Source organism: Myxine glutinosa, chromosome 2 (genome assembly GCF_964187855.1).
Source record: "Myxine glutinosa chromosome 2, kmMyxGlut1.1, whole genome shotgun sequence".
NCBI lineage: Eukaryota > Metazoa > Chordata > Myxini > Myxiniformes > Myxinidae > Myxine > Myxine glutinosa.
This window is the reverse complement of record NC_136262.1, coordinates 28,824,273-28,850,241: the sequence shown is the minus strand read 5'-3', so window position 1 is coordinate 28,850,241 and position 25,969 is coordinate 28,824,273. Positions and strand designations below refer to the sequence as shown.

At 45.2% G+C, this 25,969-nt stretch overlaps 1 protein-coding gene across 1 annotated transcript; it reads left to right on the top strand.

The window, feature by feature from the left end:
• The first annotated feature begins 825 nt into the window (after positions 1-825).
• Positions 826-24,268, top strand: SNX33 (sorting nexin 33). The gene is made up of 2 exons (XM_068104568.2): positions 826-2,431; positions 22,598-24,268. The coding sequence occupies exons 1-2, from the start codon at positions 1,234-1,236 to the stop codon at positions 22,849-22,851; spliced, it is 1,452 nt and encodes a 483-aa protein (XP_067960669.1). The 5' UTR covers positions 826-1,233; the 3' UTR covers positions 22,852-24,268.
• The last annotated feature ends 1,701 nt before the right edge of the window (positions 24,269-25,969 follow it).

Sequence of the window (25,969 nt, the reverse complement as noted above, 5' to 3'; positions counted from 1 at the left end):
ACATCACCCCGCACACCAAGTGGGGGTGGGCCACGCCCGGGAGAGAGGCGTGGCCTCACGATATACACGGGGCGCGGAGCCCTGAGCTGAGCAGCTCAGTGCCTCAGTGTTACAGTGAGCTCTTGAATAAAGACTCTTACAAATTACCGCGTTGTCCGCTTCCTCCTTGCTTACAAGCAGCGCGCGTAACACCGCGCTTTAATAGGTACATTTATTATGTACAGCCATACAGGGATATATTGAGTAAGGAATTTGGATACAGGATCCATTTGTTCCATCATGCCCGTGCCCTACCTATACCACAGTAATTCAATCTATCATTTTATTTACTTTAATATCACTGGTTGATGTGTGGGGAGGGGAGGGGGGAACGGGAATAAAGAAGAGCGAGAAAAACAGTGGAACAGTCACAGGTAAAATCATCACCAGAGCGTTTTTCACACGTCCTCCCATTTGTAAATACCGAATACAAGTCTTAATATCATAGTTTAGTTACGTCTACACTTGAAAAACATTAACGATGAGGTAATAACATCATGATTTTGAAAGTTTTTTTCCAACTCATCTTTAGTCTATAGTTCAATGTATGACGGTCATGACAATATAGTTGGCGTTAGATTGCGTGATTCACAGCCGCACGATATTGAGTATCCGAAAAATTACTACATATTAAGAAATATAAATTACATGTTAACAAATATATTTAGCATCCTAAGAAATATAAATAACTAATTACGAATGGTAAGAATCGTAGTTACAAAAATAATTGTTGGATCGATTGCGTCACATCCGCCGCTCCGACTCTGTCCCGCCCATCCCATGCCCATACCCAAACGGGGAGGCGTCCGTTGGTAGGATAACTTTCCGCTACGTGTGCTTTTGCTTTTTGAGAGTAAACGAAGGGAGAAAAGGGAGTCGTAGGAATAACCGACGTTCACGTCTTCCAGTGTATTCCCGCTTCGACGTGCAGCTCCGAAATTGTTAAAGAAGAAGCTTCGGCGAGGCTGGATCCGCACTGCATTGTTTATCCTTTCTTGGCTGTCTGTTATGCAAGAGCAACGATCGAGATCGGGGAAGGGAGAAGGGTGAGGGCAGTAACGGGATTGATGAGATGAGGGGCGATATTGTTTAAGAAGAAGAAGAGGAGGTTGGATCACTCGTTTCGATCATCGAGTAGGCTTCATCAGTCGACCCTGATAGTGATAGACCACGGTACGGATCGGTGCGGGAGGCATGAAAAGCAGTGCGCACCCGGTGTCGCGTGCGGCCAAAGTGCTGTACGACTTCCACAGCGAGAACCCGGCGGAGATCAGCATCCACGAGAATGAACGGGTCGCCGTGCTGAACGACGCCGTCGGAGACGGGTGGGTCGAGGGAACCAACAGCCGAGGCGAGCGCGGTCTCTTCCCGGCCACGTACGTGGAGTTCCTGGGTCGTCACACGGCGGAGACCCCACGCCTAGCCGACGACCAGGAGGACTGGGACGCCGATTGGGACGACTCGTCGTCCACGACCGAGAGTTCGGTGTACGGTGGAGGTAACGGGCTGCCGTACGGGGGCGGGGACACGTGCGGCGCCCTGGGGGACAAGAACCAGATCGTGGAGGGTCTGCGTGGACCCGAGTGGCAGGAAAACCCGGTCCCGTTCACCTGCTCCGTGGAAGAACCCACCAAGCAGACCAAGTTCAAGGGCATGAAGAGCTTCATCGCGTACCGCTTGACCCCGAGCTTCTCGCAGGTGTCCGTGAGCCGCCGCTACAAACAGTTCGATTGGTTGCAGACGCGTCTCCAGCACAAGTTCCCGGTGCTGAGCGTGCCGCAGCTGCCCGAGAAACAAGCCACCGGTCGCTTCGAGGACGAGTTCGTGCGCAAGCGGCGGCGCGGCCTCGTGCTCTGGACGTGCTACCTGACGTCGCACCCGGTGCTCTCGCGCTCCGACGCCTTCCAGCACTTCATCACGTGCACGGACGACCGCGCCTGGAAGCTCGGGAAGCGTCGCGCCGAACGCGACCAGGTGGTCGGTCCCAACGCGTACCTGTGCTTCGCTCCGCCCTCCGGCTCGCACCTGGATTTGGACGACGTGGAATCGCGCACGGACTCGTTCCGGACGTTCGCCAAAAAGATGGACGACGGCGTGTCCCTGCTCGGCACAGTCGCCTCGGAATTGGCGCGGCGGCACGCGTCCGACTACCGGCGGGACCTGACGCGTCTCGGATCGGTGTGCGAGTCCCTGTCGCAGGCGTTCGAGCTGGACGAGAGGCGCGGCCCGGACGCTCTGAGCCGGGCCCTGGCCGCTACCGGGGCCGCGTACGTCGCCCTGGGGGAGATGTGGGCGCAGCAGGCGCAGCACGACATGTATCCGCTGCTCGACGTCGGGGCACTTTATCAAGGTCTTCTGGCCAACTTCCCTGAGATTATCCAGGCTCAGAAAAGTACGTCATGCATCCGTGGACGATAGAGGACCTTGTGCCTGTGCTTGTGTATATTTATTACGTAGGCGTGCGGATTATGGTTATGGGAGTGCTAAATGATGAATGGGCAAAAATAAATTGGAGGTTTTTCCAAGTTTTTCCAGGTTTTTCACTATCAAGGTCTGAAGAATGGGGAATATGACTGGAGAGAGAATTTTTTTTCATTTTCCCTGGTTTTTCCAAGCACTCCATCTTTTCCAGGTTATTGTGATTTGCCCCCCTCTCCCTCACCTCTTTTTCATTTGTTACTTTTTGGTTTGTGTGCTTCTTTTTTGTTTCATCCCCACTTTCCCCTTCCTCTTTCTGTCTTGCCCCTCCACCCCTCCCCCATTTGTCCTTCTCCCCCTCCCCTCGATCTCATCTGTACTCAGCTGTTGGTTTTGGCCCTTTAAGTTTTATTCCCATCCATTATACTCTCGCTCTTCCATGACCCTCAATCCTGCATAAAAGAAAGATGTGTTTTCATTGAGTAGGGACGGAAGGTTGCAAAAAAGACTCGCAGGGCGTATACATTTATTGAGACCGAGGGGTCCGGTCAGACGTCCTCCATACGTCATAGATAGATGGCCTCCGATGACGTTTGGGGATATATATATATATATATATATATTGTATACAGGATCGAGGCTCGTGAAAGAGTTAACATTTATCACACAAAAAAAATCAAACACACATAAAACATATAACAAGGGGAGTGGTAGACAAGATGGGGGAGAGAAGGGGAAGCACAAACACATTTAAGAGCAGGGACATTGGGAGATATGTGAGAGGGAGAGGGCTTGGGGGGAGGAGGCGTGGGAAGGGGGTTGAAGTATAAAACACAAGGACACTGCAATGACTTCCAGGAAAGAAGTTGGTATTTCTAAAAAGTGGATTTGGGGTGAAATTAGCGGGGGTAGATAAGATCAAGGTTTTGGATGGGGGGAGATAAGAGATGGTGGTGAACAGCTGTTTTAAAGACCTGGAGGGAGGAGTGGGATTGAAGAGAGTGAGGGAGTTTGTTTCAGAGGTGGGAGAAAAGAGGAATGAAGGAGTGAAGGTGAGCAGAGGGGCTTGATTTTGGCAGTTTAACCATAAGAGGGTTGCAGGCAGATCTTGTGCGACCTGTAGGAATATTTGGGGGACAGAGCCCAGAGAGAGCTGGGGGAGCAAGGCTGGAGAGGAGTTGGTGAAAGACCACCAACCTGCCTGCAGTGAGTTAAGTGAAAGGCCCTCGGAGTTAGCTTCATCGCTGGAGATTCCAATGATTCTGGAAGCTTTGGTTTCAACAGCGTGAAGCCGAGCTAGGTGTGAGGCAGGAGCACCGGCCCAGAAGGGAGAACAGTATTCCATTGAGCTGCGGATGAAAGCCTTGTATGTGTTGAGGAGCTCAGGTGTGCCAAGGAAGGACTTCGCACGATGGAGGATGCCCAGTCGGCGACTGGCTTTGGAGGCCAGATTGGAAATGTGGTTTTCCCATGAAAGATACAGTACATTTTTATAAATGTACTGTATTATAAAAGATCCAGTAAAAAATTATAGCAGTACATTTTGCTTTAACGACAAGGACATTATCAGACGATGGACAAAATTATCAGACAGTATGGCATTTGATCTGGAAAGTCCAACCCTTGAAGCTTTCGCTTCCGTCACAGCCACTTTAATTTAGCTCTTCTTCATTTAGCTGAGTGGAATTCCAAACAAAGTTGCACTTGGAATGTGTAGATTGAGATTTATTTGCTCTGTTCAGAGGTTGATGTAAACAAGGAAAAATAAATTTGTAAACTGTAGATATAGTGGGGCACGTGGAGATTATTTTTACCTCCACAGATACTTCCGTGCAGTAATATGTTGAGTTACCATGTGACTAGTAACCATCATAGTTTTTTTGTTGTTTTTGTATAGAGTCGAGGCTCATGGAAGACCTAGAACGCAAAATGCATCACTATGCAACATAACAAAGGGAACTGCAGAAAGAGGGGGAAGTGCCAACAGCAGGGCCGAGGGAGAAAATAAGAGGAGATGGGACAACAAGGGATGCGCGGGCAAGGATGAGGGGTAGGGGAAAATGCAGGGGGTGGACAAGATGGCTACAGAAGCAAATTTGGTGGGATGAGTGAGGGGGTTTACCAATAATTAATTGCGTTTGACTTTTGTTGGGGGGAAGCGAATCTGTTTAACTTTTGAGACCATGTTCTGGAAGAAAACTGGGTGATGCTTCCAGGCAGGTTCAAGGAGGAACTTCCCATTAATTATTAGTACCCCTACTGGTTTCACCAGAGGTGACTAGGTTTTCTCTCTCTGTCTCTCTGTCAGTCCTTCTGTCCATACCACCTGTGGTTTTCCAGACTTTCCACCCTTGCCCTTGGTACATGGCTTTATTATGATAAGTTGCAGAAAAAGTTTGCGTTTCAGGATGTTTCGTCAATTTTTCAGTTATGTTCTTTTTGTACTTGGGAAATATGACATCTCCCTCTTGTAATATTTATCATTTGAGATGATCGACGATCTTTTATGTGGTTCGGCAAATAGGTTTTTAATCTGTTGTAGCTAAATTTACGTTTTCAAGTTACCAAGTTACTTCCATTTCAAGTAAGTAAAAAAAATGCAGACTGTCCCACTTATATGGATTGCCAATGTTTACCAAAATGACGCTGAAATCCCGGAGATCCGGACAAGCCCAGAAGTTAGAAATTGGTTTTACCATTGGTAATCGGTCAAAGAACTGCGTCTATGTAGAGGTTGACTTAGGAAGTTGGCAATTGTTCCCCCTGCCCCCCAAAAAGAAATGTTCTCTGGCCAAGCTTTCCCCGATGCAATTCCCTTAATACAACAGAGGTGACCTATTACCTTCACGCCTGAGCCTCCAATTCTGGGTGTAGGAGAACAAAGGGTGACAGATTATCTCAGTATGTGACACAAATGCATCATGTGATTATAATCCTTCCAAAATTGAAGGAGGATTTGGAATGATGCGATTATCTTGATTTGTTTCTGATGATGGACGGTTCAATCGCTGATCGCTATGGAAAACTGCCTTGACAAAAGTAACGAGGAATACTAGTCTTGGTAAAGATTAGTGACGGACTGCATTGGCGAAGAGGACAATGGACTTTCCCAAACAGGATTTGGTAAAGCGCAAGTGTACCACCGTCAGAAGCAAGGTTACGCTGGCGTGGGAATGACCTTCGTTGCGCAGGAGATGGGGACAGGTTGATGTGAATTTTATTTGCCATTTTGGAGTCACAATTTACGAAACGTCTGCCTCACCTTGTTTCTCACGATGGTCAACCTGCACTTTTCCAACTCCTGTTTGGGAATATTCACTTTTGCTTCAGGAAAGCATCTGGCATTAAAAAAAGTTTCTGCAAGGGAGTTCCATAGAATGAGGGACTGTAATGATCAGTAGTCACCATTCTATCTAGACGAGTAACTCGTACCTACCTGTCAAGTCTTTTCAAATTAACTTTTCCCTTTAAAAGCCCTCCAAATAACAGACTGATTTTACCTTGCTCTCCTATAACTCCAATGGTTACGTCTGGCTTGGACCACAGGGCACAGTGAGCGACCCAGCACCTCCTGAGGAGCACCACCATGAAGTACCAGTAGACCACAAACTCTCCCAGTCCGCAAGACTAGATGGGAGTTGGGGTGGGATTGACGATGAGGTACAAGTTACTTGTAAATATAATGATTACTACTAATCATTACAATCTTCATACATAAACTTCTACCTACCTGTAAAGTCTCTTCAAATAAGCTAGATTGGCACCTAGCGGCAGTCAGTGTTGGAATGGGGACAATTGCCCCCTCAGAGAATTATAGATGTTGGTGAGAGATCTGACTAGCAGTGCAGAGAGAGAGGCTCTAGCAAAGGAAGTCTCTGGCTAACACACTCAAGGTAAAACGATGCATAAGAGTAAGTAATTGCTCAGTAGCCCAGCTCGTTCTTAGGATGTCATCGACAGTACCCTGGAAGAGTCCCAAGGAAGTGCTAATCCCTCTCCTGTCTTGGGCCCTTTCTCTATCTGTGACCATGGCACATCACAAGCTGCATAGATTGCTGATACAATCCATCATGAGGCAGTATCATAAGGAAATGCCTTGTATAGTGTCCTCACTCTGATAATAGTTGTGGCCATAAATGTAGGTACTGTACTCTGTACAGTCCAAATAACTGCAGTAGTGCTGCCCTGACCAGGCATGCCAGTTTTTTTTCTCAGCAGAGAATTGTAGGTTTTGGAGGACAACCTCCACTGAGGCTGAGGTCTGCCCTTTCTTTTTGGCTGATACATTGCCACAGGAGATCAGCCTCAGGCATTTTCTTGAACCAGATGTGGCCACTGCCCATTGTGAGAGCTTGGATGGTGCTGCGTTGTCTCTGTCCTGAGGAGATAGCCACGATAAAGGCTGTCTTTTCCAACAGATGCTGCAGAGACGCAGTGTCTAAAGGGTCATGCGACACCTGAGGTAAGGCCTGGAGAACCAAAGGCAGATTCCAGGAAGGAACCAGCTGTTTGAATGGAGGCCTGTTCAAAAAGAAGGATCTGGATCTAGCAATTTGGTCAGGATGCTCGATAATGAAACTAAAGAACCGTCTGGAAAACCTTTGTGAACCTCTGTATGATAACCCCTAATTGTGGTGAAAGCTAAACCATTATGAAATAGGGAGACAAGGAAATCGGCGGATTTTACCTCAGGAACCGATTTAACTTTAATAACGCACCGTTCGCGTCTCGCACCCCAATCGACTATACAATTTTAATCGCCTCCGACTACGAGAATTTTTCGTCCGAATGCCGAGCGCAATGTGCGTCCGACTGTATCGATCGCAGCCGCGGACAAAAAACTTTTGTCCGTCGGGCCCGTATCCCTACTCTCTGACACCACTTTATAATAAGGTTCAAATCCCACTCCTTGACAACACTTGTTGTGCGATTGCCCTCGGTTAATACCGTGGGATCGCGGATGGCCAAACGGACTTAAATGGAGGCGACGATCAATTACGGATTTGACTATGCTAGCACGGGAGGAAGAAGGAAGAGGAAGAAGCGGCGAGCTCTTACCTGGCGCGATCCGAGCAGTCTTCAACCTTGCAAATTAATCTCACGAACACGGGAGGTAAAATGTACAAAAATAATCGATTTATTATGCGGAACCCGACACAAGGAAACACGACAGTAAAACCTAATTCTAAATTGGGATCCCGCACACCTCACTTCGACAACAGCACAGGGGAATGAATTAAATAAAAGAATCGTCGTGTTATGCATTAGTGGGTGCGAGCTTATCTGTCTGGCAGTGTAGCGTTGTCAGGAATCGTCCATCTCCGATGTTGGTGCGAAGCAGGCCTCGATGCGCCCTTGTTCGCGCGCCGTCAGACTTCACCGGGTGCCTTGCTCGCCCCGGTCTCGTCTGCTCAGCGGCCTGCCTCGCTCGCCCGGTCGTTGGTAGCATGCGAGGTCCCATTTGCTCGTAGCACCAAACCTCGCTCCAAGCACCAGTCTCGTTCCAAGTACCAGCCTCGCTCCAAGCACCAATCCTCGTTCCAAGCACCAGCCTCGTTCCAAGCACCAGCCTCGTTCCAAGCACCAGCCTCGCTCCAAGCACCAAGCCTCGCTCCAAGCACCAAACCTCGCTCCAAGCACCCAGATCAAGCACCCAGACCAAGCACCAAGAGCCCGCGAAGATCCGAGGGAAGACCGCAGGGAAGAACGATAGGGAAGACGAACAGAATGCCCGCGAGCCAGTCGTTTTCACTTGCGCTTTCTCCGTCAGCTCTCTCGCGTTACCAATCAGTCCCTCGCTTCTTTGTGGTCTTTCCCGCCTTCTCACGTCACCGGCCCTTCCCCTCCAACCAGCGACCTGCTTCTAAGTAGTGGTTTTGCGCCTTCCGCACTGATTGGCCGAGTGTTCATGCCTTCTGCGCTGATTGGCCGAGGTGTCAACGGTTGGTGGCCAATCAGTGTGCCATTTCTTACCCCAACCAATCACACGTTCCCTGGGCGTGGCTATTGCTTGCCTTGCACGATGTTTGTTGCTATGCCAGCTGGTGATGTGGCTGGCTGCGGCCCCATCGGCGGTGCCCTGATCTGGCTTCCTGCCTGTTCTTCCTGTGAGTCTTATTGTGGCGGAGGGGAATTAATTAATGTGTGCACTAATGGATCTATCTAATGTATATGAGTGCATTGCCATAATGGACACTGGGTTGCTCACAGAGGGAACGACACACGAGGGAATTTTACCCATAATCCCTGTACTAATTAGCATGCCCCGCCCCCTCGTCGCGGGGACGCAGATACAACCTATTCCGACGTACGGCTAAACATAGAACTTATTACAGGTGAGGTTCCCTATCACGACAGTCGAGCAGCTACCTATGCAGATCTACCTGGCTCTAGATATTCCTCTATCCCGAATTCATAACAATATATATAAATAAAATATGAGATTGATTTATTAAAATTATTACAATTATGTTTTTGTATCTTCTTCATAATTTAACCTGGCCTCGTAGTTCTTTCACCATCTGTATGGTGATTGTATAACCGCACATGAGTATACACCCGCCCTGCGGGTTATTTGGGTGAAATTACGACAGTGACAGAAGTTAGATCTGTACTGGCCACATGTGGAGCTTGCAATCTAGTGTCAGATACAGTTGACTGGTGAGAAGGCCTCAACTCAAGCCAGACCTTTGCTATAGCCACCTGCAAAGAGGTCAGTCGATATGACCTCAATTGGATGTTCTCTCTCTGATGGGTGGATGGATGTGCCAGCTAAGCTGGAATGTCTAGAACTCTAGATCCACCCCTTGGAAAGAGGGGAATTGAGAAGGGGTCAAGCTGGACCTCTCCCAATTGTAGAGGCCAAGAGATTTGACCAATGTGATGGTTGTCTGTAAATGGTCCTTGAGGAGTTGCTCTGATCATGCCACTAACGGACAGTCATCTAGTTTGTAAAAAGTTCTGATTTCCCTGCCACTATCGCAGAAGTCTATCCCAGGGTCCAAATGGTTCCGCTTTCTGTACACAGGGTGAGGTTGTTTCAGAGGATCCTTCTGAAGAAGATGTAGTCACCATATATGGAGAAGATAAAACCTAAGGAGGTCGCTCCCGTTGGGTTTTGGTATTGTGTGGGTAGTCGGGACACCACCACCTGTTCAATGGAGGATTGGGGGGAGGGTTGGGGGGGGGGGATATGCCACATCCTGTAGGTTAGGGGGAACTGTGCTCGGTCCTGCTGTTGAGATTGGGGGGAGGGGAAGAGGAGGGGGGAGAAAGCAAACGCTGCTCACAGCAGGCATGAAGCATTTTGTGACGGTGGGGGCACCACTGCTTGCTGCCTGGTGCCAAGGCAAAGAGCTGCCCCAATTGGCTGCTCAAGGAGGCACTGGGAGGACTGGTTAGGGTTCATGGTTACCTTAAACTTTGGTAAATGCCAACTCGTGAAGACAGCTAAGTTGTTGTGAAAAACATGTAAAACTAAGGGAAAATGCTGTTCAGATTATACTCAGGCAGTCAGGCAAAATTTTGAAACAAAAGGTTGAGTTTGAGTGTAGAATCATTATTTTTATAAAAATTGTTTTCCAGAACCACTAGGAAGCAAGGTTACAAACCACGTGACACATGAAACCAAAAGGAAATAAATGTCTGAAGCACCCTAAAGGTTGGAAATGTGAGACTCATGTTGGGAAACTACCATAATGAGAAAGGCATCCAAAAAATTACGTCTCATTGGAAAAATGAGAGGGGGAGAAAGCAAAGGTCGAGACTCTCGCGGGGAGTCTCGCGAGATCTCAGAGACGGTGGCAGGGATTTTCGAAGCTCCACATGGTCTCCACGTTTTTCGAAGTTAAGGCTGTTCACAATTGTATTTTGTCGAAACTGTATTTATCTTTCGGTGTGTGAAGTTATTGTGTGCAACTTTGGTTGTTTCTCGGTGTTTATCTTTCATAAATTGATCGTCTGTTTGCCGTGTCGCGAGCAAGGCCTTTGCCGCATCGCGAACGATTTGAAATCGAAGTTAAGTGATTGTTCCCATTTGTATTTTCATTAAAACTGTATTTATTTATGGTGTTGTACGTATATTGTGTCCCGACGAAGATTTTTCGGTGCAAATCTTTCATACCTGTATTGAAAATCGTGTTAATTCGTGTCGTGTCTTGAGGCCTTGTACAGTGTACACTGTACAACCTTGAGGCTTTGTTTTTCTCTCAGCGGTCCGTCGTTTGTGATCCAATAACTTTCGTTCTCTGTATTCCCAGGCTTTTCACCCATAGCCTACTTCCTTGTGTAAATCTCAACTCAAAAAAAAAAAACATTTCCTTCTCTGTTCTCATTCGTTTATTCATTCTTATTCGTTCGTTCGTTCTTCGACCACGTGTTTCTCCCCCATTTCCCCAGATAGTTTTCACTGTTATTAACCTTCAATGTTTACACTTTCCCCTCAAGTTATGTATTCCATCATATATTATAACACCTTTTTCTTCTTCTTCTTTAAAAGGCTGCTTTCGAATTGCTCACCAAATCAATTCATCCCAAAAAAAATATCCATCTCCAATAGTGCCTTTTTTCTACATTCCCTAAACTCTCCTGCACTCCATCCTCCATCCAGCGTCCTTAAACGTATTTTTAACTCGAAGGTCACAAGAAACTCATTTTGCAATAAATGTTCGTTTCCCATAAATCGTACACTTTCTAAAATCCAATCTCACCCCTCCCCTCCAAATCTTCCCCATAACCCCTCCCCTCCAAATCTTCCCCATAACCCCTCCCCTCCAAATCTTCCCCATCACCCCTCCCCTCCAAATCTTCCCCATCACCCCTCCCCTCCAAATCTTCCCCATCACCCCTCCCCTCCAAATCTTCCCCATCACCCATCCCTTTCAAATCTCCCCCCTTGCCCCCTCTCTCCTAAACTACCCCCTCACCCCTCCCCGCCAAGACGCCCCCTCGCCCCTCCCCTCCTAGACTCCTCCCTCACCCCTCCCCTCCAGAATCTCCCCCATATCCCATCCCTTTCAAATCCCTCCCTTTGTCCCTTCCCTCCCAAACTCCCCCCTCGCCCCTCCCCTTCAAATCTCCCCACCCTCATTGCTTCTCAATTTCCCCCCTCTCACTCCCCCGCCTCAAAGCGTCCTCCCCGCTTCTTCCCCCTTCCAACTCTCACCTCCATCTCCCCCAACCTTCTGCCTCGCTCTTCCCCCTCCTCAAATAACACCTCATTGTGCCTCACCCAATCACCATCAAACCTTTTGTCCGCCCCATCCTTCCCTTTCTCCGAGCTATTCTGAAATCTCTGACACACCTTCAACAGCTCTCCCTACCTCTTCCACCTCTTCCACATCTTACCCTACCCCACCTCCCCCCTGTTCTGTATCTGATGCTCCCCCTTCCTCTTCATTAACGGTATGGACCTCAAACATCCGGGGCCTTCGTTCAAACTTAACTGATCTCTCCATACAGGTTGCTTCTGTCAAACCAGACGTGATCTGCTTAACAGAAACTTTTCTCCTTTATGATGTCTCTGATTCCTTGGTATCTCTCCCGGGCTACTCCCTCCTCCGGTATGATAGACCTGAGCCTCGTCCTGGAGGCGGGGTTGCTATCTTTATCAAAAACTCTCTTCCTCACTCGCCCTGCACTGCACTCTCTCCACCTCACCCCCAGGAATACCTCTGGCTACGGCTTCCCCTTCGCTCCCACCTCTTGTTCATATGTGTGTTGTACCGTCCACCAAACAGTGATGACTCCATCTACATCTCGCTGTCTGATAATATGGACCAACTTCTATCTACTCATCCCAACTCTCTCTTCCTCATATGTGGTGATTTCAACTGTCATCATGCCAGTTGGCTGGGTGTGGGTACCTCTCTCACCAGCCATGGCTCCTCAGCAAAGGACTTCTGCGACTCACTGGGACTGACACAATCTGTCAATTTCCCGACCCGGATCTCAGTCAACGGAACATCTTCTCTTCTGGACTTGGTTATGACTAACTTCCCTGAAAATGTCTGCTGCGCTTCTTCTGCTCCAATCGGATCATCTGATCATGTCCTTGTTAAAGTGGACATCTCTCTGACCATCCTCAGGGAGCCTGCTCAGCGTCGACGAGTCTGGCATTTCACTCAGGCCAACTGGCACGGTCTTCAAGCAGCCATCAATCATCTGGACTGGTCTCCCATCTCTACCACCTCTGACATCAACTCATCCTGGGAATTCTTCCAAAGTAAATTGCTCTCTCTCATGCACAGATTTATCCCATCTCGTCTTCAGTTGTCATACCCTTCCTCCCGTCCATGGTACACGGAATCTTGTGGTGAGGCTGTTGCCCAGAAACAACTTGCCTTCGTCTCCTGGAAAGCAAATCCAACGGAAGGAAATCTCATTTCCTTTCACAAAGCCCGAAACAAGTGTGTGTCCACCCTCAGGAGAGCCAGGAAACAATATATCTCCGTTCTCAAGACCGAACTCTCTTATCTGTCTCCCTCTTCCAAATCCTGGTGGCGTCTGGTCAAATCCGTTTCTGGTGTTTGTTCCCCCTCCATCCCCTCCCTTACCTCAAACGGCTACACAGCTGACTCCGCACGTGAAAAAGCTGAATGCCTCAACTCTGTGTTTGCCTCTAAATCTTGTTTCCCAAACCCATCCCTCTCTGTACCCACCATACCGAGTCGTACCCTGCTGCTCCTGGACTCCATGTCCTTTCCTCCTGACAAGGTGGAAAAGTTTCTGTCAACCCTCGACTCTCATTCTGCAACTGGACCCGACGGCATCAGCCCACGGGTCCTAAAATCCTGCTCTGCCGCTCTATCTCACCCTCTCTCTGTTCTCTTCACCCTCTCTTTTGCTCAAGGTCAACTGCCATCTGCTTGGAAATCAGCCAACATCACCGCTTTGCACAAAAAAGGTGCAAAAACAGATCCTAGCAACTACAGACCAATCAGCCTTCTCCCAATTATCAGCAAAGTCATGGAATCCATCATTGCTTCGGATATGAAATCTTTCCTCTTCTCCAATGGCTTGATCTCTGATCATCAATTTGGTTTCAGACCAGGTCACTCTACTCTGGACATGCTGCTTCTGCTGTCTCAACAATGGATGGAGGTCCTCAATGCCAAACAGGAAATTAGAGCTGTCTCCCTCGACATATCACGTGCCTTCGACACGGTCTGGCACCCCGCTCTGCTCACCAAACTCTCCTCCTTTGGTATCCATGGAAATCTCCACGCATGGCTGGCGGACTTCCTCTCTAGTCGTCGTCAACGTGTGGCCCTGAATGGGTTTCTCTCATCTCCTCTTCCTGTTCAGGCTGGAGTTCCCCAAGGCAGTGTTCTGGGCCCCGTGCTTTTTCTGGTCTTCATCAATGATCTCTCTGACTCTTGAAAATCCTCTCTATATCTTTGCTGATGACTCCACTCTCTGCCACTCCATTCCTCTTCCCTCAGATCGGCAGTCTGCAGCCTCCTCACTCTCTGAAGACTTGGACAAAATCACAGACTGGTCAAACAAGTGGAACATGTCTTTCAATCCTGACAAATCTCACACTCTTACAATGTCTCTCCGAAAAGATCGACTGGACAACCCTCCCATCTACTTTCTCAACAATCCTCTCCAAGAAGTTCTGTCGCTCAAGCTTTTGGGTCTCACTATCTGCCATGATCTTTCTTGGGAAAACCACATTTCCAAGCTGGCCTCCAAAGCCAGTCGCCGACTGGGCATCCTCCGTTGTGCGAAGTCCTTCCTCGGCACACCTGAGCTCCTCACCACATACAAGGCTTTCATCCGCAGCTCAATGGAATACTGTTCTCCCCTTTGGGCCGGTGCTCCTGCCTCACACCTAGCTCGGCTTCACGCTGTTGAAACCAAAGCTTTCAGAATTATTGGAATCTCCCGCGATGAAGCTATCTCTGAGGGCCTTTCACTCACTCACCGCAGGCAGGTAGGTGGTCTTTCTGTCTTCTACCGACTCCTCTCCGGCCTTGCACCCCCAGCTCTCTCTGTGCTCTGTCCCCCAAATATTCCTACAGGTCGCACAAGATCTGCCAGCAACCCTCTGATGGTTAAACTGCCGAAATCTCGGCTCTCTGCTCACCTTCACTCTTTCATTCCTCTTTTCTCCCGCCTCTGGAACAAACTCCCTCACTCCCTTCAATCCCACTCCTCCCTCCAGGTCTTTAAAACAGCTGTTCACCACCATCTCTTATCTTCCCCCATCCAAAACCTTGATCTTTTCTACCCCCGCTAATTCACCCCAGATCCACCTTGTTTGAAATTCCAACTTCTTTCCTGGAAGTCCTGGCAGTGTCCATATGTTTTATACCTCTCCCACCGCCCCCTTCCCATGCCCCCCCCCCCCCCCAAAGCCCTCACCCTCTCTCAGATCTCTCGATGTCTCCATGTCTCTCGGTCCCTGCTCTCAAATGTTGTGTTTGTGCCCTTCCCCCTCTCTCCCCATCTTGTCTACCGCTCCTGATGTTATATGTTTTATGTGTCGGTTTGTCTTTCTGTGTGATTAATGTTCGCTCTTTCACGAGCCTCGATCTTGTATACAAAAAAAAAAAAAAAAAAAAATGATGCAAAGATAAAGGATTTTTCGGCAGAACTGAGAGGTACGGCAGTATCTAAAGGGTGCGTGCTGAGTCATTCGCAGTGCAATGTGGGTTTGAGCTGGACGTGACCATTGAGTTGGAGGGGACGAGTTTAAATTATTCTGCTATTTGTTGGTATATGGAGGGCTTTTAAAGGGTAAAGCTTCTGTGAAGGGGCTTGACAGGTAGACATAAGTTATCAATGTAGATCAGAAAAGGCAAAGGCACCAATTTGGATACTTTATGGAGGATTCGGATAAGTCTTCAAGATGAAAGGTAGGTTCACGTTTCCCTCCACTACACAAATGCTTAATTGGAGCCTTAGGTGGGAAGGCTAAGGCGTCCACCTTTTGGGATTGTGAGTGGGTAATTACAGACTATCAAGCCAAGGAAGTGCAATAGCTAGTGCATAATTGTCGATAATTAAGGTTTGAATGGGAATTTTTCGTCGTGGAATTTTGTGTCTCCAAAACAACTTTCCAGCTCCGAGGTTGCAAACTGCAAACAGCAGAAAAACGTTGGTTTGGAATCCCTCCTAATCCTCCTTCTAAAGTTTATGAGCAAGTTGCCCGTGCCCAGACAGGTTCGAAATTGCGATGGGATGGAGATAGCAAAAATACAAATGGCGTCTTCTGTCATCGAGCCGGCAATTTGGGAGCAACAATTCGTATTTATTTCCACATCTGATACGATTTAAATGCTCCGATGGCGGCGAAGTGCTCTATTTGAAACGGTTTGTTCGATACATGTAGCTTTTTGATGCCGAAGGTCCGTAATAAAAATTTGTGTTGGTGTCAAAGCCAGTAACCAATTACAAATTAATATTAGGATGAACTTGAGTTTATGAACTAAAACGAACCCCAAAAGCCGCTTTACTTTCAAATCGGCAATGATTCCGACCTGCCATGTGATAATTTTCTTTCCTGTGCTCAAACCTTTGTTTCCAGTCCTCATTTGCTCCGAATAATCTGCTGAATCGTATTGCTGTCGGCACACAAATGCCTTGTGTCCCTCTGTAGCAGTTTGATGTATGATGTGACGTTCTACGCTGTCCTTGATACTTGTACCACTGCCCGATCAGCTGAGTTTTGCTTTGGCAGCGTTTCCAGGATTTGCTGCCTCAGCTGTGCTTTATTATGGACAGAGATTCCTCATTGTACATTTGTGTGCATGTCCTAGCAGAGGGAGTGTTGAAAGGTTCATCACAAGTTCCGTTTTGATGGATGGGACACAACAGGCCTTGTACTTCATCGTTTACATATACACTCAAGCAATATAAATGTTGCATTCCAGCCATAATGCCAGGAGATTGTGTGGTTAGATAGTTGTGGTTATTTGGAAAATGAAAATGCGGAATTGGAAGAAAATAGGAAATGGAACGAAAGAGGAGTTGCAGCTCTTATGCAAATTTGAGTCCGAACATTTGAGCCGCTGCTGAGCAAACAGAGCTATCCAACCTGATAAATCCAGGGAGGGAGGTGGTTGGTAGGTCGGGTTTGAAGTGAAGATTTCCATTTGGAAGCCCATTCAACTCCAATTGAGTAATCACCGGTAACCATGCACAAGTATGTCAGGGAACCAAGTTGGAGTGAGGTCTATAATACTTGTGTCAGTCAGTTGGTAGTAGGCCTACACTCAAACGTGCATTGACAAAATGACCACATTGTACCTAGTGCAAAGGATACAGAGAAAATCATTAATGAAGGAAGTGGTAAATAAACAAAGGAACTTGCGGAATCTTGGGGTTTGTTTGGGTCGGCATGCTGAACCACCCAAGATATTTTTTATGTGGTCACGTGTGCTTGTCACGATAATTCGACGTGTGGAGATGGAGAGACGTCACCTGATCTGTCACGTTTACTCATTTCTGTCACATTGCTTGCTCGTTATTTAACTGCATTGGAATCCACAACTTTTTATTTTGTTTTTTATTTTCCAACAGAATTTTCTTGGTTGAACCTTGCCATTTGAGTGAGAATTGGAGAAAAACACAACTGCTTCTGTAGTTTTTAGACATAACTGCACATAACTCTGAAAGGCTGTGGTTGAGCATGGCATGCGTGGGATGTCTTTTTCTTCGCTCTATTACACTATCCTGGATCTGGTATTCTTACTAACTCAAGCGTATTAACTTTACTGGTCTTTTTTTTTCTTTCTTTTTTTCCCCTTTCCTTGGAATGCAATTTGGCTGCTTTGCAACCCTTAATGTTATTTGGACCAAAGTTTACGCATTTATTATTTTGACCTTTCCTTACCAAATGGAGTTTTGTAAAGTGCTGCCCGTGTGAGGCCTGTACACTGCTCATTTCCGTACTTCACTCGTATTTGAAGGGAGACTATTGACGAGATTTCAAAGCAATTCTTTCATTCAGGTTTTCTGCGCCAATGCACCTGTTCAATCCGACACATCACTGCAATGTGGTAAATGCTCGTTTTAATGCGACACTACTTGAGCAGATCAAAATTCATTTCATATATAAATGGTCACCAAATTTCTGTTGACCTCGTTGGGTTAAATGATCAATTGGCCATTGCTCAGGAATACCTGTTACTGGCCCAGGAAGCAAGGCCTATATGCAGAAGGTGTGGATGCAAGTGCGAGTGTAATGTTTCTGAGAGTAGTTGCATGGGTGTGGTATTTAATGAGTTTTTTTTTTTTTTTTTTTTTGTATACAAGATCGAGGCTCGTGAAAGAGCGAACATTAATCACACAGAAAGACAAACAGACACACAAAACAAATAACATCGGGAGCGGTAGACAAGATGGGGAGAGAGGGGGAAGGACACAAACACAACATTTGAGAGCAGGGACCGAGAGACATGGAGACATCGAGAGAACTGTGGGAGGGAGAGGGCTTTGGGGGGGAGGCATGGGAAGGGGGGGGGGGTGGGAGAGGTATAAAACATATGGACACTGCCAAGACTTCCAGGAAAGAAGTTGGAATTTCAAACAAGGTGGATCTGGGGTGAATTAGTGGGGGTAGAAAAGATCAAGGTTTTGGATGGGGGAAGATAAGAGATGGTGGTGAACAGCTGTTTTGAAGACCTGGAGGGAGGAGTGTGATTGAAGTGAGTGTGGGAGTTTGTTCCAGAGGCGGGAGAAAAGAGGAATGAAAGAGTGAAGGTGAGCAGAGAGCCGAGATTTCGGCAGTTTAACCATCAGAGGGTGGCTGGCAGATCTTGTGCGACCTGTAGGAATATTTGGGGGACAGAGCACAGAGAGAGCTGGGGGTGCAAGGCCGGAGAGGAGTCGGTAGAAGACAGAAAGACCACCTACCTGCCTGCGGTGAGTGATTGACGAATCACTTAAACAATTCTATTAACCGGATCCGGATCTTCACCACAATTGATTTGATTCTTACTTGTCCCATACACAACCTGTCCAACAAGTTTCGTCCAAATCCATCCATAACTTTTCGAGATATCCCACTATGTATCGTTTTTGGCCCTATCTCCCAATGATGACGAATCACTTAGAAAATTCTCAGATCCGGATCCGTATCCAGATCGTCACCAAAATTTAATCATTTAGTCCCTGTCATGTACACAACCTGGCCGCAAAATTTCGTCCGAATCCGTCCACAACTTTTTGAGATATCTTGTTCACAAACAAACAGTCAGACAGACAGGGGTGAAAACATAACTTCCATCCCCCTTTGGTGGTGGAGGTAACAACGGTGAGCAGAATGATAGATAATATCGGTGCCTTGTTCTACTTCTGAACGATGTTTGACATTCCCTTGTATGGATTTTGCTCACTTTATTTTCTAAACTAGAACTTTGTTGTTGAGATTTTTAAGGGTCGTATATTCATTTGGTATGTTTAAAAAAAAATAAAAAATATCTATACAGTATACGTATATATATATATATATATATATATATATCTACGTATATATCTGTGCAGCGTCTGTCTTGTCCTGTGTTGTCTTGTCACTGAACTACTTTCTCAAACTTTTGTGGAATCGTACCAAACTTCTGGAATGCACATATCTCTCCCGTCGGTATGTCCTAAGGGTATTATTTTTGAAAAGTTTCCATTTTTTGTTTTTTTTTTGGAATTTTTTTTTTTCAACTTAAATTGTTTATAAAATGTGATATCACGTATATTACAAATACATTTGTGCAAAATAATTGTTTGAATTATGATCGGTTTAAACCATGACAAAACGGCAACTCGGGTACAGTCATTTATCTATATATCTACACATCTGGGGAGTGTCTGTGTTGTCACTTAACGACTCCCTCAAACTTTTGTTTCCGTGGTTGTGAAGTGTTTTTAATAACGTTGTGGTGGTTTAGAATCACGTGGTGGTGAGGTATTTTGAATTATGTGGTGGTGAGGTGTTTTTAAATGACGTGGTGGTGAGATGTTTTTAAATCACATGGTGGTGAGGTGTTTTGAATTGCGTGGTGGTGAGGTATTTATAATTATGTGGTGGTGAGGTTTTTAATTATGTGGTGGTGAGGTGTTTTGAATTACGTGGTGGTGAGGTGTTTTTAAATGACGTGGTGGTGAGGTGTTTTTAATTTTGTGGCTGTGAGGTATTTTTATTACGTTTTATGGCTGTGAGGTGTTTTTATTACGTGTTTTGTGGCTGTGAGGTGTTTTTAATTTTGTGGTGGTGAGATGTTTTTATTTCGTGTTTTATGGCTGTGAGGTGTTTTTAATTTTGTGGTGGTGAGATGTTTTTATTTCGTGTTTTATGGCTGTGAGGTGTTTTTAATTTTGTGGTGGTGAGATGTTTTTATTTCGTGTTTTATGGCTGTGAGGTGTTTTTATTAAGTGTTTTATGGCTGAGGTGTTTTAATTACTTGTTTTATGGCTGTGAGGTGTTTTTTTCGTGGTGGTGAGGTGTTATTGCGTGTTTTATGGTGGTGAGGTGTTTTTATTACGTGTTTGATGGCTGTGAGGTGTTTTTAATTTCGTGGTGGTGAGGTGTTGTTATTGCGTGTTTTATGGCTGTGAGGTGTTTTTATTACGTGTTTTATGGCTGTGAGGTGTTTTTATTACGTGTATGATGGCTGAGGTGTTTTTAATTTCGTGGTGGTGAGGTGTTTTCAATACGTGTTTTATGGCTGTGAGGTGTTTTAAATTACTTGGTGGTGAGGTGTTTTGAATTACTTGGTGGTGAGGTGTTTTGAATTACTTGGTGGTGAGGTGTAATCGTCCCAAACTTCCAGTCTGCACCTACCCCTCCCCTATGTGTGTGCTGAGGGGGATCTTTCTTGAAAAAAAAACATTCAACCGAAATTGCCTATAAAAATGTAATATCACAAACACAACAAATACATTTGTGCAAAGTAATTGTTTGTATTATGATTGGTGTAAATCATGACAACACAGCAATTCAGGTGCAGTCATTATCCTCAGCTAAAATAAGCCCGTTCCTCAGTAACGACGCGGAGGCGAGTGCAGCGAGCCGAGCCAAGCTAGTAATATATATATATATATATATTTTTTTTTTTTTTTTTTATATGTACTATATATATATAATCCTTTTTACCCCCCCCCCCCTCCCCCCCCCACCCCAACTCCAATTGCACCTTTGCTCCCCCTCACTCGTACCTCTCAACTCTTTCCCCTCTTTTAACCTCCTGTCTTTTCTCCATTTATTTTGCTCGCTTTAGCCTCCTCCGCCCTAACCCTAACCACACCTTCCTGTGCATATATAATACTAGCAGGAGTACCTGGCTTTGTGCCGGTGCTGTTCCAATCCTGTTGGCACTGAAGAAATCGATGTGGTTGTTTTCTCCATTATTTTGTGGGGGCCTAAAACACTTCACTGCACCCACTAAAGAATGGGGTCGGAGATCATTTAATAAGGTATTACCTTTAACATAGCTACAAAGGCTAAGGCACCATAGAGCGATAAAAGAAAATCAAACTTTTTACCATTTATTTTTATTTTTTCCGAAGACACTCCAAAGCACCCACTGATTAACCTCTGATGGTTTCATGAAGATTTATTCAGCCATCTGAAAAATGGCCATAAACGACATACACAGCTCTCATGTAGTACAGGTAATATGTTCCCATAGCTGTTTTTGTCCCTCCTGTGCAAGTATGGTCTACAAACAAACAACAACATGCATTTTAAGGCCATTTTCCCTGCTGGAGCGGGGGTTAGCCTTGCGGTCCCCATGACAATCTTCTCCATTTTGCCCTATTTTCTGCATCTCTCCTTGTTAACCCCCTTGCACGCATTTCTTCTTCCACCATCTTTAGCCAAGTCTTTCTCGGTCTTCCCCGTCCTCGACTTCCTTCTACATTCATTTCCATCACTCTTCTCAACCAGTCACTTTCATCATTCCTCAACACATGACCAAACCGTCTCAACCTGTTCCTCTTCACAGCATCAATCACAGGCTCTATTCCCATCATCTTTCGCAATTCATCATTCATCATCAAGTATGGTCTCTTGTACAATATTCCAAATTTCCTGAAGCAAGATGCATCCTGGCCAGAATATGCCTTGAGCTCTAATGGTTAACTGTTGTCTTCGCTGCCTTTACTTCAAAGAGAATTTTACGTCAGCAATCCTGATGGAGGGCTGAAATGATGGCTCTTCAAGCTGTGGAGTCTGTCTTCGATTTCCTGACCTGATGATGAACTATATTCCTGGTGCTTCACAGGCAGGACATCGTTGAGTATATGCTGTCTTTCGGTAAGATGTTGAAATGGGTGTCCCAAATGGTAGCAACGCTTACTTATGCATGCCATGGTGTCTTTTACAAGATTAGGCCATTGTGTGCCAAATTCCTGATCTAACTACTGCTGGGAAAGACCATGCTAAATCACCCAATGCATTCCTTACCATACCCTGGAATAAATGGACACTAGATTCATATTATTAAGTGTTGCCTATAAATGCTGACACTCCGCAGTGAGCTGCACCATGGACGGTATTTGCAGTCGGCAAATTTGATTGGTCAAGATGATGTAAAATACTGTAATATTTTGTCAAAGTACTGCTAAATGTTTTTGAAAATGTCCAAAAGGCGATTTGTGATCTACAGGGTTAAAGTATATGTTTCAATTTAAATAAAATTAAGATTTTAAAGGTGTAGAAAACAATTCAGAAGTTTAACGCTGCTGATGCAGCATCTTTTACACCACCTTATTTAACGTGTTACATTAGATCTCTTCATGGCTGTTGTTTGTGTCGTTTATGACTCCCTTAAAAACAGTAAGCTTTCTGTTTGAAATGATTTTCAGATTTGTAAAATCATGATCTCGCTCTTCTCTCTGTGCTCTGCATGCGCGATTGGGACGAATTCAGATGCAAATTACTACTAATTTACAGCTTCGTTTTCTGATTGTTGTTCTGATTTGTGTTCAAAATATAACATTCTATTGGAATTAAGTTGTTCCTCGATCATAAACTGATGTTTGTAGATACAGACACAAAGGGAACAATTGCTTAGGTCCGCTTTTCAGTTCATGTGTGAGGTAATTATTTATTTTGCCACAGATATTGTGACTGCCTGATTATTGGAACTTATGGGTTCGTTTGCTCTAAGCATGACCATGCTTGTTCTCGATTCCAATCCAGGTGCGCTGGTCAAGGTGCGTGAAAGCCAGAAGGCGTCGGACGAAGGCAAAATGGAACTGGCGCAACTCGCAGCCCTGCGCAGCCGCACAAACATCCTGTCCCTAGCGACGCAGGCCGAGTTCAACCACTTCCAGAATATGCGCGTCCAAGACTTTCGACGGATCATGCAGGTTTTCCTCCAGGCTCAAATAGCCTTCCACCAAGCCATCACCCGCCGACTCCAGGAGGCATTGAGCATGTATGAGGACATCTGAATGGCAAGGACCTGCTCTGAATCACCTTCTTCTTCTTCGTTTTAAAACAAAAATGTTATATTCTAGGCACAAACTACGTTTCCCTTAAAGATGAAGGGATGCTATATCCAATTATGATGATAAGAAACTTGGGTGGATGCTTGCCTTGGATTCTTGCCTGCTGGAAAGATGCAATTTTCCCATCGGATGCGATTCATTCCCCTTGATGCCTCGGCATCCATTATCCTTTCTCAGTCTTTCACTTGCCTGTTCAGACCAGCATGGTGAGCCGACGGTGTTTTTCGTTGCAGATCTAAACTCTAAGTCGGTTGTCCTGTGTAGAAGCTGAACATCCTTTGAACTTTTTTTTGAGTTTACAGTTACTTAATTCTGCCAGGCATTCCTCTGTGTCGCCACCATCGTTAAGTCTGCCTATTTTATGAGTCTCCTCCGTATGTTACCGTATGTTATCAAAACTAGATCACGCAAGCCATCTCGGCAGCTTTTAGACCTTGATGAGGCACGTTGAAATATAATGTTTGCGAGACAAGCGCCCGTCCGTTTGTCTTGCTCGTTTATAGTTCGGGTGTTTTGTAAGGAACAGAGGTATTTGGAAAAGATAATGCCGCACATCACGGTTTTGTTTCTTCGGCCACGAATATCGCGTTGGGAAACGTTGTCACTTTGGTGCATGTAAAAACATCCTGAAGCGGGATGATTGAGAAGGGTCGTGGGTTTTTGGCGCACCGTTACTTTTAGTCTTTAAAGTGTTATCTTTTTCTTTTTTTCTTTTTTGGCGGATTGTGGATATCGCATGGTAGTGTATCACGATTGGGTCAGCCTCTGGATAATGGCTGCAGGGAGTAAGCCTTTGCACTTTGCAATACTCCTTTCGTCTTGCATTTTTCTCACACTCAAGTCTATCGGAGGACGGAGTGTGGGAGGAGGTCAAGCTAATGAATACAGTTTGTAATATCGTCACATTTATTATAACTAATTGTTACATATTATCGAAAGCAGTATTTGGACGCAAGGCATAGTTTTTGTGCCTTTTTTTTTCTTTCTTTTGTTTGAGAACTATGCGATGACTGGGAGTTGAGCACGTAAGGGAAGGCAGCCATACCGTATTTGGTTTATAACTTCAGGTTGCCCTCGGGTCTTATTTTCGATCCTGTCGAACCCACACTTTGTACGTTTGTGAATGAGGGTTAGACATTGGAAGGGTATGAGATGGTGGAAGATAAAGTGTATTGCAATGTTGTTTTTTACCGAGCGTAAGGATCCTTGGTTAAATGTTTCCATTCTGTAGTATCCTAACTGTTGAGGACAGTGTGTGCTGTAAGGAAGGGAGGTTGGTGTGGGGCGGTTTAAATGAGAGGAGATGCTGTGGTGGAAGGGAGTGGGAACTGTGAAATAAAAATATATAATATTTCCATCACTGCAGTCTGTTTTTAATTTCGTTGGACGAGTCATCAGTGATAACAAGCAGTCGTTTGTAACTGCACCTTCAGTGGGTTGAATGTTTTGCAACGACCAGGAGTTGGTGGTGGGGCAGGGGCTATGGGGGTTGAACCATCCTGTAAAAGTGTAAAGCCATCATGGCCTACGATTGGAGAGATCATTTCGACTAGTTTGGTCAGTTCAGTTTGCGTCTTATTTTGAAAATGACGTGAATTGAGTGATCTTTGGAAGAAGGCTTGCATAAATATACATTGGCAATTGTGTGCAAAATTGCTTTTTTTTTCTTCTTTTTTTTGTATACTGAATCGAGGCTCGTGAAAGAGCTAAATTTAAACGTGAAAAACGTCAAAAGGTCAAATATCAAGAAATGCAACTATGGCAACATGAAATATATTTTTTAATGAAACTTTGTGTATTTAATCAACTTTGGGGAACATGAAATATGTAACAACTTTTGGGGTTTGACCACTGGTTCATGCCTCAGGTCACGGGTCAAAACAGGGAAATTTTTTTAAACTAAATCTGTTATTGGGTCATTCCTTGTTGAACTTTTTGCCATCTTTCAACTTTGCTTTAGCTGGGAAGCGTGGGGGTTTGCGATGGTTTGCCATTGAATTCTAGTTACCCTCACTGGAGGAGAGGGTATTGCATTTGGGTCCATGTTTGTTACTTGCGAAAATCGAAGATTTTTCAAGTATATTGGTTGGTCGCATGTGTTTGTCTGTCTGTCTGTCTTTTTATGTCAATCACCTACAGGTCACAATTTTCAACCGATCTTCACGAAACTTCACCAAATTGTCGAGTTGGTCATAAGGATTGATTGATTTGATTTTGAATGATTTTGAGGATTGATTGATTGATTTTGATTTATTGACTTTTATTTATTGATTTATTTGATTTCTATTGATTTTGAGGTGCAAAGGTCAACACAGGCCGAAGGTCAACAACTTTGTGAAAATTTTAAAATCCTCAATTTTCATCAAATTGACTTGAAATTTAAAGATGATTTGCATATTTTCTCACTGAATTCAACCGTCAATTATTTTTGAGGTCTAAAGGTCAAAAGTTCAACGTAGTCCGAATTTCTAAAATCATCAATTTTCATCTGATTGACTTAAATGTGAAAAGGATTTGCATATTTGGTCATTTAATTCAACCACCAATTATTTTTGAGGTCAACATTGGCCAAAGGGTCAACATCGGCCAAAGGTCAACCTAGGCAAAATTTCAAAAATCCTCAGTTTTCATCTGATTGACTTGAAATTTGAACACTATTTGCATGTCAGATCACTGAATTCAAGCACTGATTTAACTTTGCGGTCTAAAGGTCTAATCTGATTGATCTTTTTTGGTCAATTTTCATATGATTGACGTAATTTGAAGAGAATTTGCATGTTTGGTCTTTGAATTCAACCACAAATTATTTTAAGGCCAAATTTATTTTATGGATCTTGGAGGTATTGTGCTCTGCATGACGTCTTTCTTGTTTGTTTGTCTGCACAGAACGCGAGTATGTATCAATTACATTTAGACCATTTAAGACCCTTTAAACCCCTTTATAACCTAAAGGCCGCTAAACTCTCCAAGATCCCTTAGAACACCCCCTAGAGCCCTCTGAACCCTTAAGACCATTTAGTTCCTCTTGGACTCCTTTATATTCCTTCAACCATCACAGTTT